We start from the raw sequence: 18,404 nt of genomic DNA on the forward strand, positions 1-18,404 counted from the left end.
CAGCTGCTGGCCTCCTGACGATGGCTTGGAGCAGCAGAAGAATGCAGAGGAGCTTCCAAAGCATCACATGGCTCCTTGGAGCAGCACGGCCGTCCTCTGGGCAAGGACCCTGTGGAGGGAAAGCTGCTCAGCCGGTCAGGAGGCAAGCAGCAGAGCGGCACCAAGCTTTTCAGCCCCCACCAAGGTTTACAGGCTGGATTTAATGCTTGCTTGTTGGTACCAGCGCTATGGGATGGGGGGATTAAGCGAAAGGCCAAGCCCTACCCCATGGACATCAGTGTTGCTGCTCAGAGCACGGTTTGAGGATAGGGCTAGCTGCCTTAGCATCTTGCTGCCCTTGGAAGGAGCCATCTTCTCCCTCCTTGTCTCTCCCCAGGGCCGGTTGTGCTGCCCCTGTGCTGTCCCCAGGATCTGTCTGAGCTCCAGGAGCCGGTTTAGCTCACTAAGCCGAGCCTAGCATCAAAGCAGCTGGCTTTTTGCTGCTCTCTGAGATGGAGCAGCTCAGGCATTCATGGCTGATGTGCCTTGCCAGGATGGCAAATGAACCCTCTGGGCTACAGGATGTGCTCGAGTGGCTGGAGACATCCCCATGCGCATTGTGCGGCTGCTTTGAAGTGCAAGGCTTGACTTTTAAGCCCAGAGGGACCATTTGCTGAGCAGTGGCACCCTGAGGTGTGAGAGGACGCCTGAGTCAGCGCTTTGCTCCCCAGGCAGGGGCCCGTGCGGAGGGGTTGCCTCAGCTTGTTTTATAGAGGCATTAAATAAAACTCCCCGCTGCCTAGCACCTACTCACGGGGCATTTTATGAGGTTAAGCTGCGTGGAAGGGGCCCTGGGGCAACTTTTCAGCCACATCCCATGCGATGCACACGGCAGGGCTTGGCCGTTTGACTGGGGATGGTCCTTGGCTTTTTGGGGGATGTTTGAACCCCGTGGGGAGCAGCCAGGAGGGTGGGCTCATTCTCCAAGATGTAGGCTGGAGCAGATAAGGTTATTCGGCCCATTTATGGCATTAGCTGGGGAGCTGGAAAATCCCAAGTCTCGTGATGGGGCCGCGGGTTTATGGCTCCTGCAGACAGAAAAAGTTCACCTGGCTGGAAATCCTGCCTTTTCCTTGAAGTCTCAAAGTCCTGCTGGGATGAGGCCAGCGAGAGCTGCATAGCAAAGAGGGCAGAGCTGGGGACAAACACTGGCACGTCACTTTGGGTGCATGAAGGGCTGTACAGTGATGCCCTTGGCATGGGGCTGGGGTGGCCGGTCCCCTCTTTTTGGACAGAGAAGGGACTTTCCTGCATCTGAGAGAGGCTGGGGCTGACTGTGCGACACCCTTTTCTCCCCAAAAAGTAGGGGGGGAAAAAGCAAAGTGGGTTTGAACCTGCTAACCAGAATGGGAAATCAGGGCGGGGGGAGCGGAGGGCCGGCATGTCCTGCAGAGCACAGACATCCGATGTTCTTGGCAGGCAGGCAGTGAGGAGCATGTTAAATTGCTTTTTGCTTGGCCTGCCTAGCATTCCCAGGGCTGTGCTCTCTGTCTGGGGGGGTGGGGGGGCTGGGAAGGGAAGGGCGGCCTGCCAGCATCCCAGTGGGGAGGGCTCTGGGGAGGGAGTGGGATGGGGGGTTTAGCCACAGGCTCAGATAATGAGGGATACGCTGGGGATCCTATAGGGAGCTGGTTGGTGCCGGCTTTGGTGGTGAAGGGATGCCGAAGTCCCAGGGTGCCACCATCCTGCAGTGATTCACTGTCCCCAGGCCCCATCCTGGCCCCCCCACCCCATCCTTAAGCTCATCCTTTCCTCCTGCCTCACTGTCCCGGGCGATGCTCTCCCCTCTCTTGCTGGGTGATGCTCAGGAGCTGGGACTAACCACAATCCCCCTCTTCTCCCAGGCCTGGATGCTCTTGGGCTCCCCTGGACATGAGATTTGCTTGGCCAGACATCTTGATACCTCCCGATGAGCTGGATGCTCCCAGGGCTGAGATGCGGGATCCCATCCTGCTCCTCCTTCCTTCAGGTGCGCTGGTGCCACCGTGCCCCCTCCAGCGCCCAGCACCAAACCTGTGCCCCAAAAATCCCTCCACCAGCAAGTCATTCAGGGCTGGGGGGGGAGTGCGTGTCGCCTCTTCCTCTCTCCCACCCTCCATGCCGCTGCATTGCAGAACAAAACCTGTGTTTGTTTTCACGGGAACCGTTCAGCTCGTACACAGCAAAGTGAAAAAAAAAAAGGAAAAAAAAAATGCAGCCCCTTTGATAAACTGTGATATGAACTCGGGTAAAATCCAAACAGCTGTGAGCACTACAAGGGAAGCTTCTGTGTCAGGAGGCAGCGAGCCTGCGAAAATACACTGCTCTGCCTGCCAGGATGCTCGCTGGCCGCCTGCCCTTCTGCTTTAATGAACTGCGCGCTCTCCATCCCTCCCTCGTGCCTTGCAGAAAGGAGGAACTGGAGAAAGCTTTTTTTTTTTTTTTCTGCCCGTTTGCAAAGCAGAAAGTGGGGCTTCCTCCCACCCAAGCCCCCCTCCGGGAACAGGGCGATGGAGCAGGGCGGCAAGCATCCCTGGCTGTGCACCAAGGTCTGCAGGCTTCTCCTCGCTCATCTCCGGATCATTCCTCTGCACCTCCCTTTAACCTCCTGCCCACTCCCCAAAATCTCCTCTCCCCAGCTCTGCCTCCACCCAGCCATGGGAAACACCGTGGCCGGAGATCCAGAGTGGTGTTTTAGTGGCGTGGGGACAACCAGGCTCTGCTTTTACGTGTCTCCCACTGCCCCAGCCAGGCACGGGCTCCTCTCAGGCTTTGATGTGAATTTGGGGTGGGAGCCGGCAACCCCGCTGTACCTCTGAAAAGCCCCAGCTCTCAAATTGCCTATTTTACATCATGCAATAGGCTCCACAAGCCCAAGGGAGCATGTGCTTAATGAGGTTTTAATTTACCGAGGCTAAGGGGCATCATGCTGGGCTCTCCAATACCCTCCTCAGCCCCATGGAGTGGGAGCTGGAGGTTGGAGGTGGGGGGGAACCCAATTTCTCCCAGGCTAGAGGTTGGATCTAGGGTTGCAACACACTGGGAGCCGTCAGCAGCATGACCTTTGCGATGGAGGAGCCTGGTTGCTCTGCCTAAGGATGTGCCTGCAGGGATAGCAGGAGCTGGGCCAGCCCCTGCCAGCCCCTCCTGGGTCTGGACCCCCCAGGGAAGGACGGGAGATGCCTCCACTGAGCCATGGGAGCTGGAGAAGCCAGGGGGGACTAGCCCCTGGGAATGAGCTCACTGTCCTACCCACCGAAGCTGCTCCAGGACCGGCTGTACTCGGAGCTGCCTGGAAGGGTTTGATGGGTTTTCCTGTAGAAAAATGGGAACCACATGTGAGCGGTAGCGCCGGAGTGGGCTGGGACTAATTCGGGTCAGTGAGAGGGTGGAGGGGAGGAAGGGGAAGTGTGCGTAGGGGAGGAAAATCCTCCCAAAATGGCCCAGTTCCTTCAAAGGGCAGGTCCCCGGGGAGGATGTTTGCTCCGTCCCAGCACTTTCCCTGGGATCCCAGCAGGAGTGCAGCACTGGGGCCGGAAAGGCAGGCTAGGGAAGGGGGGAGCCGGGAAAAGGTGGGCTGGGCGGCGGGGAGAGGAGCCCGCAGCTCCCGTGCTTGCTAACCATCGCGTTCCCCGGAGCAGGGCTTCAGCACGAGCAGCTGCCAAGGTGTCTCCCAAATTTTCCTTCCCCGTCCGATGGGATGAGGACCCTCGTCGTGGGGACGTGACGGTCGGTGCAGGCGAGGGGGGTGGTTTTGGCCATTAGCTGCTAAATTAACCCATCTGATCCCATGAGTCGGGGCTTGGGGGTTCTGGTGGTGTTTCCTTCTCTTGCTCTGCAAATGTGACATCTCAGTTTATTCATCTCTGTGAAGGGAAAAGCCAGGACAGGGAGTCTGGGAGAGGCTGAATAACAGCATTTTTCCCCCGTCTCTCTTACAGGGAATCTTGCCCGGGATTATCCCCAAGGCGCAGGGCATGCTCAGTTAAAACCTCAAGGCAGGGCTGAGTGTTTTGCCTCCTACTGCTCTCATCAAGGGGTTTTTCCATTCCTGGCTGCTTTCAAGCTTCTCGCAGCCCATCGCTCTCCACCGGTGGTGGGCACGCAGCCCTCCCTCCTCACGCGCCGCCCACCAATTGCAGGCACAAGCGGCAGGCAGGCGAGGATGCTCCGGCACTTCCCACAGTCACGCTTTGCTGCAGGTTTTCATCAAAGACAGATGCTCAAGGCTGGATGCTGCCCCGGGAAGCGCTCACCCCAGCTGCAGGCTCTGTAGCTCCCTGGGTGCAGCCAGGCGCTCTGCTCCCAGGATGGGATGTCCCAGGATGGGACATTTTCAACTCCCCGCTGAAAGCATGGAGCTGTGCAAAAGCCACCCTGGTTGAAGCTCCTTCCCTTCGGTGCATGAGCTGCTCTCGGTGCTCAGCGGTGCCTGGAACAGGTCCCCTTGTAGCTTTGGCTGCTTTTAGGGTGCTGGCACTGCAGGGAGCGTCCAGCTGCTCTCTTCTGGCATGTCTGCAGGCCTTGGAGGGTTAGAGGGAGCGAGGCTCCTCAGGCTGCATCCCCCCTTGGGATCCCTCCAGGGATCCCAGGGATCCCAGCTCCAAAGGCAGGACGGGCATCAGGATCCACCCCACGATGCTGAAAGGCAGCGAGAGGCGGCAGGCATGGAGGCAAGCCCAGCAGTAAAGCCAAAATAACATCTGGGACATCTAAACCACAGCATAAATGGTATTTTTTTTAGCTGACACTCTTGATTCCAGAGTGCAGCCGGGCTCACTGAGTTACTCACAGGCACCTCCTTTCCTGAGCTCTAGGATGTGCTCGAGTGTCCCCGCTCCTCCTGCTCCTTCTGTCCCTTCTCCCCAAAGTCACACAAGGATTAGCCCTGCCTTGGGTGCATCTGCACCTGGATTTGAGCCGGGTGAGCAAAATACAGCCAGTTTGCTCAAGCAATGCGAGGGAAAAGTCAGCGGCGGGTCTGAGTCAAGATGTTGGCAGAAGAGACGAGGCAGCTTCACCTCCCACCCCAGGGCATGCTCGTCCCCAAGCCGAGCTGGCGGGTCCCCACCTGTTGCCACCCGTGGGATGCTGCCACCCCCTTCCAGTCCCTTTTTTCTTTTCTTCTGGAAAGCTTCACCCTCAAACATGCAGTGTATTCCTGCCGTCCTCCAGCCCCCAGCTGGTCCTTCTGCTTTTAGAGGTCTAGGGATGCCCAGCGGGACTGTCTTGCCTCAAATTTGCGTTCCCTATGGGGGAGAAATACAATTTGTCCCTATGGGGGAATGCAAAAGCTCATCCACCTCTAGGACAGCAGCGTGGTCCTTGGCCGCACTTTTAGGAGCAAAAGGACTTTTATTTCTTCATGTTAAAGCAAAGCGATGGGGAGGGAAGAGGAAGGGTGAGCACAGGGACATGGCTCCTGTCTCTCTGCAAGCTGTGCACACCCTGAACCGGATCAGCCTCTCCCAGCTCCTGTTGTCACAGCTTTGGGCCCACTCCTTTAACCTATTTTATTTGCAGCAAAGAGAAATTATAGGGGGAGAAATAAGGCGCTTGTCAGTTTTCTTGAAAATTAGGCCACAGCTGTCAGCCTGAAAGGGAAGCGTACGTCTCAAAGGAAGGATCTGCTGCTGCTTTATGCATCTACCCCCCTCCCCAGCCAGCCCTTACCCTTCCTCCCCTTCAAAATAGAGGATGCTTGCCTGAAAACGTCACTGCCCGGTGTAAGTCCCCCTCTGGGGTCAGGCTCTGGAGGGCTCGGCTGAATGTGCGTCGTTCCCCTCAGCTGAGGAGGTGGGCTGGAGCCAGGGCTTCTGCTCTTGCAGGCAGGTGGTGGTGGAGCTAGAGTTTCAGTGCTGCCGGGCACATGCTGTAACACTGCTGCCTGTGCCTCCTGCCTGGTGCTTGAAGCCCCAAGAATCCAGGGCAAGACTTGCATTTGCCGTCCATTTTGCTGTCGAGTCATCAGCAGGTTTAAAAGTAGGAGAAGAGATGCCTTGGGGGTTATATTTTTTTGCTTTCCTGGAGGATTCAGAGGGTAAAAGCTGCCTGTTTTCCAGGTGAGCCCCCTGTAGATGCTCAGGTGTTCCTACAGCATGTTGTAAGCTTTGCAGGTCCTCGTTGACTGCATGCCTGCGGGCAGGATAGCTTTATCCATGGGTGACCATAAGGTTTCCTCGAGGAAACTCCTGGGACACACTAACTTGGGCAGCTGGAGGCTTGTGCTGGATGTGGGCTTCCCCTTGGAGGAGTTGTCACATTCATCTGTATTATGCGTTAAGAGTTGGGCAATGCCTGGGGCTGAGTGGACCATTATGTTTCCAAATTTAGTTATCTTTTAGCTTCTGGCCCATCCCAGAGGATAGTAGCGGTTGATCATCTTCTGTGCTGAAGGTGATCAGAGGAAGACACTGAAGAAGTTTGAAGAAACTTCTTCTGAAGAAACTCTTCCTTCTCCTTGGTACAGTCCTGTTTCCCCCTCCTCTTCAGTATGGAGCTGTGGGTATTTCACTGATCATGTAAGTGCTCGGAGGTGTTGGATATCTACTTTATAAACTGAAGGTGACCTCTTCAAAGGGCACTGTTTTCCAGGCAGCCAATGTCCGGCATGGGGACAAGGCTGGGTTCATCACGAGTCAAGGTGGACATGCCCAGGAGGTGACTCACCGCTTTGGTAGGTGGGTGGGCAGTGGGGAAGCCATCCTGCCAGCCGGGACGGGGACCTCCTGGCAGTGTCAGTGTCCGAGGGGAACATCACGAGGAGCAGAAGCCGAGGGCTGAGGCTCTCCAGGACCGAGATGCTGTTTCACCAGCTGAAGGGAAGAAGGTTTGAGCTTGACTCTGCCTGTGTCCATGTCAGTTCTCAAACCACCGGCCCATCGTCTGTGCCCAGCCCAGCATCACCAAGCCATCCCTGGGGCAGCAAGTGGCTCTCAGTACAGAGAGTTTTCAGGGCGGCTGAGTTTGGGCTGCTTTCCCCAGGAAATTGGGATTGTGCAATTGCACCCTGGGATTCTTGATCTTTCCCCATCCTGTGGATATCTCCTGACTGTTAGAATCAAGCCTGGCAGTATAAGTATGCAATAGGTTTGGTTTCTGTGAGCTCACCAGACTTTAGTATAGAGACCCCTCGGTTTCAACTTGGCAGTCCTAAATTTTCCATCCAGTGAGAAGAACCTCTTGGGAAGTCCCCATGCATGAGTGGCCCACGATGTCCCCCAGCTGGCTTTTTGCCCTGGCTGCTGTCTCTCAAAGCCCGGCAGTGTTTGGTCTGGGGAGCTGCTGGCTTTCTCCTGGCTTGATGTTGCTTCGGAAACAGAAAGGGACTCTGGTTTCCAGACGGGAGCAGAGATTAGCCCTTACAGCAGCGCTGTGCTCCTCTCGGGGATCCCCCTCGGTTGCTCTGGGGCCACTGGGAGTCCCTGGGGAGCACATTATGGAGGAGACAGCCCCGGCCCAGTGCCAAGCTGGCACCATGGCTCCTTCAGCAGTTGTCACGCTGACGGCTTCTGCCGAGCAGATGCTTCGTGGGAGGGTTTTCTTGTTTGCAGTGAAACACTCCGCACCTTTCCCTTTTCAAGCAAAGGCATCGCAGGGCTTGTCTCCAGCTTCCCAAGGTCTGCACGTCTCCTCCCAGGATCCACACCTCTCCTCCCGGGATCTGCACATCTCTGGTCCGTGGCTTTCACCAAGTTTCCCGGGGGAACTTGATAACCATCACAAGAAACGGGGGCTGACGAGGTTGAAAAGAAAGTTCAGGCTTTTTTGCACATGAAACTAGGTCTCCCTCAAACGCCCTCGCCCTTCTCGCTGATGGACACCCTTTGATCCGATGCTCCCATTCCTGGTTGACCTCACGTCTCAAAGAGCAGGACCAGAACATCAGGACATCAAGAAGAGTCCAAAAGCCACATGGAGAAGGAGGCGCGAGTCCAGCTTTTGCTCACATTGTCTTCCTGGCTCGAGCAGGCTCTTTGCTCACCTGGGGCGAGCTGTAACAGCTCCTGCCTCCAGAGCTGCCCTTGCCAAGGACTTGTCCATGCTCTCCAGGGCTTTCCTTGGCCGTGCTGTACTTTACGGCTTCCGACACCCAGCAGATGCTGATGCTCCGCTGTGTATCTCACTCCGTCTCGGTGCCTGCAAGCCCATCCCCAGGAGACAGACCCCACCAGGTCCTCTCTGTCTCTTGACAAGGACTCAAGCTCGTTAGGGAAATGTGCCAGCAGAGGCTTGCTTTGAGATGGGAACAGGTGGCTGGGAGAGAGGAGATGGAGCAGGCCGAGGGTCCCTCTCCTCCCCAGACCTGCCTCCTGCAGACGGAGCCCCGCTGCTCCTAAACTTCCCAAACCCTTTGCAATCCCTTACATTAAACGCTATGAATTTTGAAAGCGGGAGCTGCCGGGGTTGCCATGGTTTCCCTTGCCCGGAGGAGCATGCTCTAGAGCCCTGATTCGGCAGAGGCAGGGAGAAAAATGGAGAACTGGGATTTTCTTCACTGCTGTCGTGGGGAAGGACGCGGGAACAGCACCCTCCTGCCTTCCCCGCTCTCTCCTCCCTCTCCCCTCCGTCCTAATTTTATCTGTGAGACTGCTTCCTCTGCAGATTCCTAAAGGATCCCAGCTGCTGGGCCAGGCTGGGGATGCTGCTTTTCCTGGCAGGAAGATTTCAGGGGGACAGGGATGGGCATTGTGGGGGCTGCAGGTCCCCTGGGCAGGCAGGTCGAGCCGGGGCATCTCATGGGGAGCCCAGAACGGGGAGGAAGGGTGGTGGAAAGCCTTGGGGAGGAGAACGGAAGGGAGCGGAGGAAGAGGAGGGTGGGGAGGAAGGACTGAGGGGCTCTGCCCTCCTCACAGCCATGGGAGAGGCACTGGTCCGGCCCCACAAGCCAAAAAGCAGGGCAGAGCCCCTCGGAGCATCGCTCCCCACAACCTCAGCCAGCTCCTTCCCCGCCTTCGGCTCTGTCCCAGTTGCTGGAAGTGGGACAAGGAACGATCCTCTCCCTGCTGGGGCCCCGTGTCTGCCCAGAGCTAATAAAGCAAATCACTGGTGCTTAATGAAGAAACACCTGCTTAATTGAATGCGGCGGGATGGTGCTCAGCATGGCCAGGTGACAAGAGGGGGCCAGCAGTGCTCCCCTCCCAGGTCTCCCTGCAGGTCCCAGTGGAGAAGACAGTGTATCCATCCACAGCAGGGCTGGATTTCATCTTTTTTTTTTTAATTTTATGGAAAACCAGACTTTCACCCCCTTTGAGCTAGCATCAGGCTGCCCCGACCCTTCACTGCCCCATTCCTGCATGGTGGCTCTGGGCAGGGGACGGGGCTGAAGCGGTTAAAGGGGCAAGCAGGCAGGATGGGAGCTCCAACAGCTCCATGTAACTATGATGTTTAGATTAGCTGGGTTTCCAGGCATCGTGCTGTCAAAGCAAGAGGGCTGGGAGGGATGCCGGGGCTTGCCCTTAATTGGAGATGTGGCTCTGAAGCCGCCCCATTGCTCTGACGTCCCCTGGGCTCCAGCGCGCGGCCCCGCAGCAGCTCCCTGCCCCGGGGCTTTCGGCTTGTCCCCGTACGAGGCCACCCTGTCCTGCCCCACCAATCGTTAGCATGATGGGAATTCGTTGCGATTGACGTTGCTGCACTGGCGACTCGGTGGCTGCCAGATTGAGGGGCAGCTCTGGTGCTTAATGGGGTGCAGCTGGGGTGCAGCTCGCGGATGCAGGGGGTCCCCAGGGTGGCATGGCAATGCAAAGCTGGTGGTGACCTCCTTGGCTCTTCCCTTGGTCAGCATCGGCTTGCCAAGGGGTTCTTGAGGCTAGAGGGGACTGGAGGTGACCCGCTGGGTCCCTTGGGAGCCCCACAGCAGCTCGGCCCCATCCGAGGCAATGGGCAGGGGTGTGACCCCATTGCCATGCTGCAGGCAGGCGCTGCCTCCCATCTGCCCGCAGCCACGTTCCTTGGCTCTGTTGGAAAGGCTTGAATAACCCTTTTAATTTAAGGAGTTAAATTTTAATGGCCTAAATACCGCACTTCATTATCGGCGCCATGTGCCTGCGCCGATGGCTGCCTAACGTCTCGGCGATGTGGTGCAGTGATGGTCTGCGGCTGCTGCCTCCCCAGGGACACTTCTTCTTCCCCTCCTCTCCCATGCCAGGAGGTCCTCAGGGATTCGCTGGGTCCCCTTGGGCAAGGAGGCGGGCAAGGGGAGGCACGTGTCACCCATGGGGATGCAGGGAGAGCCCTGGGGATAGGCATCTCACTCGGATGGTGCTTCGGGGGCGATGAGCTGGCTCCTTCCATCATCACATCAAAGCACGGGCAGGTGGATGGATGGGTGAGCCGCAGCCAGCCCCATTAGTAACTGGGGTTTTAGGTCTTACAGCTGGGCTGTATATATATATTTATGGGGTGTATATGTCTGGGGTGTACATATCTGGGGTATGGCTCCCGCTCACTGTCCCCTCTGCCCCGTCCCCTTCCGCAGCCACCCCTCTGGCATCTTGACTGCTGCCTAGTTAGTTTGGAGCCACCTGTCCCCTGTACAGCCCCGTGTCCTGCCTCTTCCCAGCCTCGCGTTCCCCTCATGCCATCGAAGACTCCCGGGGGATCAGCTCCAGCGGACCCCTCCCGTCTCACTGGCAGCCGCCTGGCACTGAGCAGTCAGGCTCAGCTGCTGGCTGCTGTCACGGAGGCCGGCAGCTGCGTGGTCAGCCAGTTGTCCCCTCATTTGGGGACTGCTTTTGGGCTTCGGACAGGGCGTTTGGGATCTCTGGATGCATTGGGACGAGCTGCTAAGCACTGGCAAACTCATTCTGCTGGTGGTTCCCAGAGGGTCCCTACCCAGGGGCAGCTGGAGGGGTGGGCACCCTGATGGGGCAGCATCCCCAGGGGGTGGCACAGCTTCGGAGCGGGGGGACGGACTCTGTACGGCTGCTCCTTTAACACCCCAACGGTTTCCAGTTTCCCAGTGCCACCGAAAGGAGGGGGAACAAACCCAACCCTTCCCCGCTAATCAAAACCAGGCCTGAAATTAGAAAGCGGCTCGCGTTCAGTCCCCCGCTCACTGGGAGCACAGCGTTAGCCAGCCAAATGTCAGAGCTCCTATTTATGGAAAGCAAGACCCCTCCTTTTCCACAGAGGAGCATCCAAGCGGGGGGACCCGACCGATGTCCTTGCCATGGGCGGATGAGGGCAGCTCCGGAGGTCACTGAATTGCCCTTGACACTCGCCGGCACCGTTTTTGGTTTGGCTGAGCTTGTTTGAGCTCTTTTTGTAGCCTTTCTGCCTGGAAGGTATAAAACACTGGCTCCTCGTTGGCCCTGAACAGCCGGCAGCGGCGCAGAAGTGCCGGGCCCTGGCTGTACTGGCATGCCAGGCACTTTGCAGTTGGGGGTAAAACTATCCTGGTGTTTGTCCCCGGAGGACCCGTCCCCTCTTTGGGCTCGGTAGATCATCCCTCTTCACAGTCCAAGTGCCCAGCGCCTGCTCTGGCCTGACTGCTGGAGGAAGCTCAGCAAGGATGGGGCATCCAGTTATCCCCTCTTACTGGAGAAGGGTAGGATAGAGCCAGCTCACTCCTGGGCTGGGCTTGGACCTGCCCAGGCTGGGCTTGCTTTGCCGCAGCTGGCGATGACCGGATCCTGCCTGCAATGCTGAGCTATTGATTTGCTTTTGGCTCCATCAGGCTAGACGAAAAGCCTCTGCCTTCCCCTTCCCTCCCTCGATGCTTCACTTTCCCATCGCTCTCCCTCCTCCAGCCAGCCCGCGTCCAAGCGGCGAGAAATCGGGGAAGCGTTTTCATCCCCATGAATGCAGCCAGTTACGTAAGAATAATTGGGATAAATGAGCTTATTTATCATGGCCTGTTCCATTTTAACGGGGTCCAGGGCGATCGCCGGGTTGGGTTACGTAAAAGCCCACACAGAGCATCTCATTGTCCGCCGGCGGCCACGCAGGATGCGGGAGCTGCCGATGGAGAGGAGCTGGGGCTGGGTGAGGAGGGGACGGGTTGCTTGGCAGAACTGGGCGGAAGATGGGGGGTTTCTTCCTCCATGTGTTGGGAGGGAAAATCTATTTCTTCATTCCCTGTCCACCTCCTGCGTCCCTAAAACACCAGGCTTTAGCGTGTGGTCTTTGGTGTCTTCCTGTGGCCATATAGTCTTCCACTGGTCCTTCCCCACGGGGACAAGAGCTGGAAACTTGCGTCCTTCCTCTTCCTCACCCCAGGAGATGAAAACGTGACCCTGGGGGGTTCAGGTGTGCCTCCCACCTCCCAGCCAAATTGAGACCCGCCGAGCAGCTCGCGAATGCCTCCCACCTGGCCACTGAAGCAGGTGCTTCTTGTTTTGCCTCCTAAACCCTTCTGAGAGGCATTTGCTTGTCAGCTGAGATTATCTGGTGGGCAACAGTGCTTGATAGGAGTTGGGGGAAAGGAGAGATGCTCTGGGGGATGCCGGCATCTCCCCCCATGCCGAGGTTCCCCATCAGCTCATGGGGGAGATGTGGGGACCCAGGGAGTATCCGAGTTTCAGGAGAAGCTGGGGATGCTGGCGAGCTGGGTGGGCTCCCCAGGGTCTCCCTGATGTGGGCACTGAAGAGCTGAGCTGATGCTGCACAGCAGTTCAGGTGTCCTCAGACAAATGCCCAAGAAGGCAGGAGCCTGGAGAAAAACAGGAAATCCCCAAATCCAAACAAATGCAGAAGAAAAAAAAAAAAGTCTGGTTTTTGCTTTCTTGTCTAAAATGTTGAAAACCTTGGGAATGCCTCAAGGTCTGTTAAGCAGAACATTCCTGCTGTGACCCGCTGGGCCTGTGGGATCTTGTGGGAGCTGGAGCATGGAGGGGTTCAAAGAGCAATGGGGCAGGTTACTGGAAGAAAGGGAGGCTGTAGAGGGAAAGGCAGCCTCTGGCTCCAGGGCTCCCCGGTTGCACAGCGCCGGGAGGGAGCAGTTTGTCCCAGTGGCCACGCTCACTCCCTACCAGTTGCCTGGTGTCGGGGTGATACTGGTCTGACTGGGCCATCACATGCCATCTGTAACCACACTGCTGCACACTTCTTGCAGTTGTCAGGGTGGAAAGCGATGCTGAAACTTCTCGAGGGGAGGTCACCAGGAGGCTTGGGTGGCAGCAAGCCGCAGTGGTGGGTGCCGGCGAGGTCCCAGAGCAGCACAACCAGGGATGTGTCTTAGCCCAGCTATTTTTTTTGGCCTTGCTTTGGTGTGAATAGCTGCACCCTCCAAATGCAGAGCCTGGTATTACCCCACACCAGCTCCGCTCTGGTGCCACCACACTCGCCCAGCCTCTAGTGTGCCCATATCTGTCATCCCTGGTCCTCTCTGCAGGAAGGGGGTGATGTGCAGGCTCAGGTCAGGGTCTCGGCTGCGCTCATCAACTATCCTTCCCCCGTGGTTTCTCTCCTCTGTGGTACGCAGGCAGCTTTGTCTACTTCTGAACGCAGAAAACATCTTCCACTCCATGGCAGACATACTGCTTCGCGAAGAGGACCTCAAGTTCGCCTCTACCATGGTCCACACCCTGAACACCATCCTGCTGACATCCTCCGAGCTCTTCCAGCTGAGGAACCAACTGAAGGACCTGAAGACCCCGGTATGGGCAGCAGGAGCAGGCTCAGCTGCTGGGGGGGACATAATGGGGGTGGTGGGGACCTGGCAGCCACCTGGGGACATGTCTTGCTGCTCGGTCCCTGTCTGGCAGGTCCCAGGGCTGGAGCTTGGGCACCCAGGGCAGCCCCTTCATTCCTCCTCTCTTCGGGAGTTGAGGGGGGCTTGGGGGATGTGCCCCACTCTTGCTTTTCTCCCCCGGGATGGGAACGGGCTCCACAAGTCCTAAAGCAGCTGCTGCCTCCCTCCCTCTGCCCAACATGGACCAGGGGACAGGTGACAGCAGGAGCAGAGCCCCCGGTCCCTCAGCTGTCCCTGCCGGGAACACGCCCACAGCGTTTGCCGAGCAGCTGCCACCAGCACCAGCGACATCCAAGCAAGGCGGGGAGAGGGAGGAAGACTTCTCCTGCTCCTCATGCTGAACGCCAGCAATGCACTGGTGTCTCCTTGGGTGGGACAGCCACCGTCCTCCAGCCCCTCATCCTGCGGTAGACACAGCACCCTTGAGGGCCACCCCGTCATGCTGCCACCCCAAAACCCGCCTGGTCTCCATCTCCTGAGGCTGGTGGGCTCATGACAGTGCCAGGTGGACTTGGTGGGTCCAGAAACGTCCCTTCGTGTCTCGGTGGCACTTGCTAGCCCTGCGGGTTGGTGTCAGGGACCCGGGACTCTCCATGCCACATCCGTGCTCCTGCTGGTGACCTGACCCCGATGGCTCGCTCTTTCCCCAGGAAAGCCGTAACCTCTTCTGCTGCCTGTACCGGTCCTGGTGTCACAACCCTGTGACAACCGTGTCCCTCTGCTTCCTTACCCAGAACTACAAGCATGCCTATGACCTCATCCAGAAATTGTATCCTTTGAGGGTTTTCTGCGAGGCCAGTGCCTGGGCTGGACCCTGGTCCCTCTGTGGCCACCGAGGTCACCCTGTGGGCCAGCCCAGCCTCCTGCCTGCAGCCCATCATTACCGGGGCGGCGTACCCGCAGTGAGAGGGCAGGGCAGCCTGTGCTGGGTGCACGCCAGCTCCCTTCCCCTTGTGTCATCCTTACTTTTTGTGGTGTAAAAAGAGGAAGGCGTGCGCTGGCTGAGTGCTGACCTTCCCCTGCCCGGGAGGAGAGGCTCCTCAGCATCCTCTTCCTCCCAGGAAGACAAAGGCTTTGGCCTCCTGGCCCGATGAGCAGTCAGCACCCGGTGTGGTGCGGTTCCTGGTGAGCTCACTGTCTGCCTGGAGCAGAATGATTATTTTCATGTGCTGGCAAACCCCGAGCCTCCCTGAGTAGCTTTCCATACGAAGAAGCTTAATAACGCGCTCGGGTTCCCTTCCCGGGGCATGCCAGCGTTTCTCCTGGGGGATGGGAGCGCTCAGCATCGCTTCCGTGCCATCCCCACGGGCCAGGGGGGTAAAAGCAAGCGTCCTCCCTTGCATCATATTCCTGCCTGCTCTCTGGCTAGGCAAGCTGCTGGCTTTTTGGGCAGCCTGCCTTTTCCCCATCCCTGCCTGCTTGTCCTGTTTCCTTCCATCGTCCCTTGGTCACCCTGCAGACCTTTCAGCCCTGCCTGCATGTAAGCCCTGCCTGTTCCCTGCTTGCTCGCTTCCCGCGGGAGCTGCCGGTTCAGGGAGGGTTTGGCAGAGCCACGGTCTACGCCGGGCATCACCCAGGCAAGCCATCTGCTGCTGCCGGGCCACCCTTTTCCAAGGTAATATCCTTAACGGCCACATCCAGCGGGGATCTGGAGGTCACTGTGGATTTCCTCACCGAGGTGGACAAGCTGGTGCAGCTCATCGAGTGCCCCATATTCACATGTAAGGAGGAAACCCTGCATGGGGAAGGGGCAGCGTGCGGTGCTCTCCCACCCCAGGCGCATCCCCCTCCCTGTTTCTTCATCACAAGCAGCAGCCGCCGCACGAATAAATAGAGCAGAAGTTATGAGACTTCTTGCTGGGAGGTTTGCCCAGCACTGGAGCTGCCTGCCGGGGACGGGCGTGCTGGCAGCACCGGGGGGGCCACTTGCCCCCCAGATATAGGTTAAGGGAGCGAGCGGAGCTGGCACCAAACAAAGGGATGGCGGAAGGATGGTGGGGGCCTGGACCACACCAAGCATCTCTGGGGAGGCGTGGGTAGGGTGTTGGCTGCAGGGAGCCACATGTGCCACCCTTGGAGATGTGGGGTGGCGTCGCAGGCACTGCTAGGGCCCTTAGCAAGAAAAAAGGTGGTTTTCTTCTGGAAAAGGAGAATAAGCCCTAAAAAAACAGAGCTGCTTCTCTCTCCAGATCTGGCCCCCCAGCCCCAGGAATGTGTCCCCCCCATCAAGTAACACAGCCAGGGCCTGGCCAGGGGCTCGGGGACATGGCGGTAGGAGACAGGATAGGGAGGTGGCGACGTGGCAGGGTGACCTGTGGCTGCTGGGGGATTTCTTGTGATGGTGTTCGGCTGCCCCTGGCCTCATTCTGCCTGGAGGTGGAGCTGGGTGGGGCATTGGGAAATGTCCTGGAAAGGACTTTGGGAGGGGACTGATAGGTCCAGGGCTATTTGGGGGAATATTTGGAGGAATATTTGGGGGAATATTTGAGGGAAGAAGGTTAGAGCAGTGAGGCAATGGAGATGTGGGCTGGCCCTTGGTCACGCTTCCTCCCGTGGTGCTCTGTGCTTCATCTGGAGGATGACTTTCCTTCCCACCATGCGAGGTGATTTTCCACAGCCCCAAACGATTCCTTGAGGGTTCCCCATCCCACTCACCTTAATCTCCAAGTCTTGGTGTGGGGGCACAGACATGCCCCCCATAGGGCAGCATCCCTGGGCATGGGTCCCTTTGCAGGGAGACACCAGAGGTGCTAGTGCCAACCAGGAGGTGAGATGCAGGGGCAGGGACCTCTTGCCCCATCCCCTGGACTGCCCCAGGTGGGACCTTGGTTGTTTATAGGGCTCCAGAAGACCCTTCTACCCCTGAGCACCACAAGGGATGGAGCAGGAAGGTGGTTTCCCCTCTGCTGAGCAACGCCATGGCCCAGCACACGTAACCATCAAGGCTGAGCGGACAGGATCCCTTCTGCTCCAGAGAGTCCCCGGGAGGGTGTCACCCAGCCCTCCTGACGTGTGATGCCCCAGGGGAGTATTTCTGCTAATTCTGCAGAAGCTGAGGAGCAATCTCATGTTGCACATATGTCCTCAGGCAGACAGCATGGACAGGCTTGAGGATGAGCGGCAGCAGGGATGGGAGACTGGGGAGCCTCTGCCCCCTTCCCTAGCTGGCAGCTGGAGGCTGTGGTGAGGAGAGGGGCTTCTGGCATGTGTAGGACACAAAGATGGATGGGTTAATGCAATGGGAGAGGCTGCTGGTGCCATGCAGGTGCCCCTCAGGTTGGCTGGCAGAGGCTTAACAGCCTCCCCAGGACCATCAGGTGGGTTGGGAGGAACCTGCTATTGGGGCTGGAGGCAAAATGCATTTTAGCTGCCTCCCCATCCTCTTTCTCCCCTCTTCCAGATCTCCGCCTGCAGCTGCTGGATGTGAAGAACAACCCCTACCTGATCAAGGCTCTCTATGGCCTGCTGATGCTGCTGCCCCAGAGCAGCGCCTTCCAGCTCCTCTCCCACCGCCTGCAGTGCGTGCCCAACCCCGAGCTCATGCAGACCACGTAAGTGCTGTGGGGACAGACCCCCGGTATCGACATCGGGGCTGGACCAGCCGTCCCCCACAGCCGAGCATCCCTGTGATGCCGGGCTCAGCCCCATGCTCTTCTTTCAGCCCCAGCTCCTTTGCGGCCGCGGCTGCTCCTTGCCCCGTGGCTGGAAGCGTTGGCTCGGGGGGTTTTTTGTGTCTATATTTGGTAACCCTGGGAGGGCTGTGCCTCATCCACAGGCATTTGGCATCTGGGATGGAAAATTTCACTTGTGGGGTCGCTATGGAAACGAGCAGAGCCAGGAAGGAGGTTTACGGAGAAAGACTCCGGCAGCCAGGGGGTGCTCCCAAAGCGTCCCCCCCCAGCCCAGACAGCCTTCACGGCACCCAAAAGGACCCCATCACCCATACACGCCTGGGGCTTGCTTCTCCATCCCCACCCCTGGCCTTCAGAGAGCCATGAGCAGCGATGTGCAAAGGTGGCATCTCCCTGGGGACCAGCCGAAATCCTCATGCTCCCTGCCCAAGGGTGCTGCCCGCCCGGCTTGTTAGACGCCTGTGGTGGGATTTGCTCTCCAACCCTTGGCTAATGAGCAGGGAGGGTCGCTGTTAAAGCTGGGTCTGCCTTTGCAAAGCTCTGGGAACAAAAAGAAGAGCTCCCAAGATGGGCAGGTTTCTGAATTAAGCCCCCACCGCCACCACTCCTTGGCTTTTAACAGCTCCCCTGGGCTGGCTTTTATCCCTCGTGGCCTCCGGCGCTGAGCTCGTACCCACAGCCCGGCACTGATTTTAATTGGGGGGGCGGATGGGGGGCTGCATGTGCTTCCTCCCCTGCCTTTCCCCCCCCCCCTTGGCTGTGGCAGCAGGGTTTTCAAGCAACCGGAGCTGTCAGACGGCCTGAACATCTGATTAACTCTGACCTACATTCCTTCAAACACCGAAGCTGGCTTTCATAACAGGCCAGCCCCAGCTGCCCCCTCCCCGGGGGGACTCCAGGGCCTCGAGAGCCACCTGCCATCCTCCCGTGGGCTCCTCCATGTCCCCTGACGGGCTTCCCGTGGCTGGTGTCCCCCCCCTCCCTTCCGTGGGGACAGCTCTGAGGGATGAGCATCCATGGCTGGAGCCCCAGAGAGCCCACAAATGTGGGCTCCCCGG

The 18,404-nt window shown here is 58.2% G+C and overlaps 1 protein-coding gene across 3 annotated transcripts in view; it reads left to right on the top strand.

Annotated features, from left to right (window-relative positions):
• Nucleotides 1-18,404, top strand: part of VAC14 (VAC14 component of PIKFYVE complex) — a 66,528-nt gene that overhangs the window by 46,763 nt on the left and 1,361 nt on the right. For all 3 annotated transcript variants that reach the window (XM_072872529.1, XM_072872530.1, XM_072872531.1), the window contains 4 exons: nucleotides 13,445-13,619; nucleotides 14,365-14,483; nucleotides 15,356-15,435; nucleotides 17,115-17,265. In XM_072872529.1, the coding sequence (XP_072728630.1) occupies nucleotides 13,445-13,619; nucleotides 14,365-14,483; nucleotides 15,356-15,435; nucleotides 17,115-17,265 (525 nt within the window). The remainder of the gene's footprint in view (nucleotides 1-13,444; nucleotides 13,620-14,364; nucleotides 14,484-15,355; nucleotides 15,436-17,114; nucleotides 17,266-18,404) is intronic.

This window comes from Ciconia boyciana, chromosome 9 (assembly GCF_034638445.1).
Source record: "Ciconia boyciana chromosome 9, ASM3463844v1, whole genome shotgun sequence".
Taxonomy (NCBI): Eukaryota; Metazoa; Chordata; class Aves; order Ciconiiformes; family Ciconiidae; genus Ciconia; species Ciconia boyciana.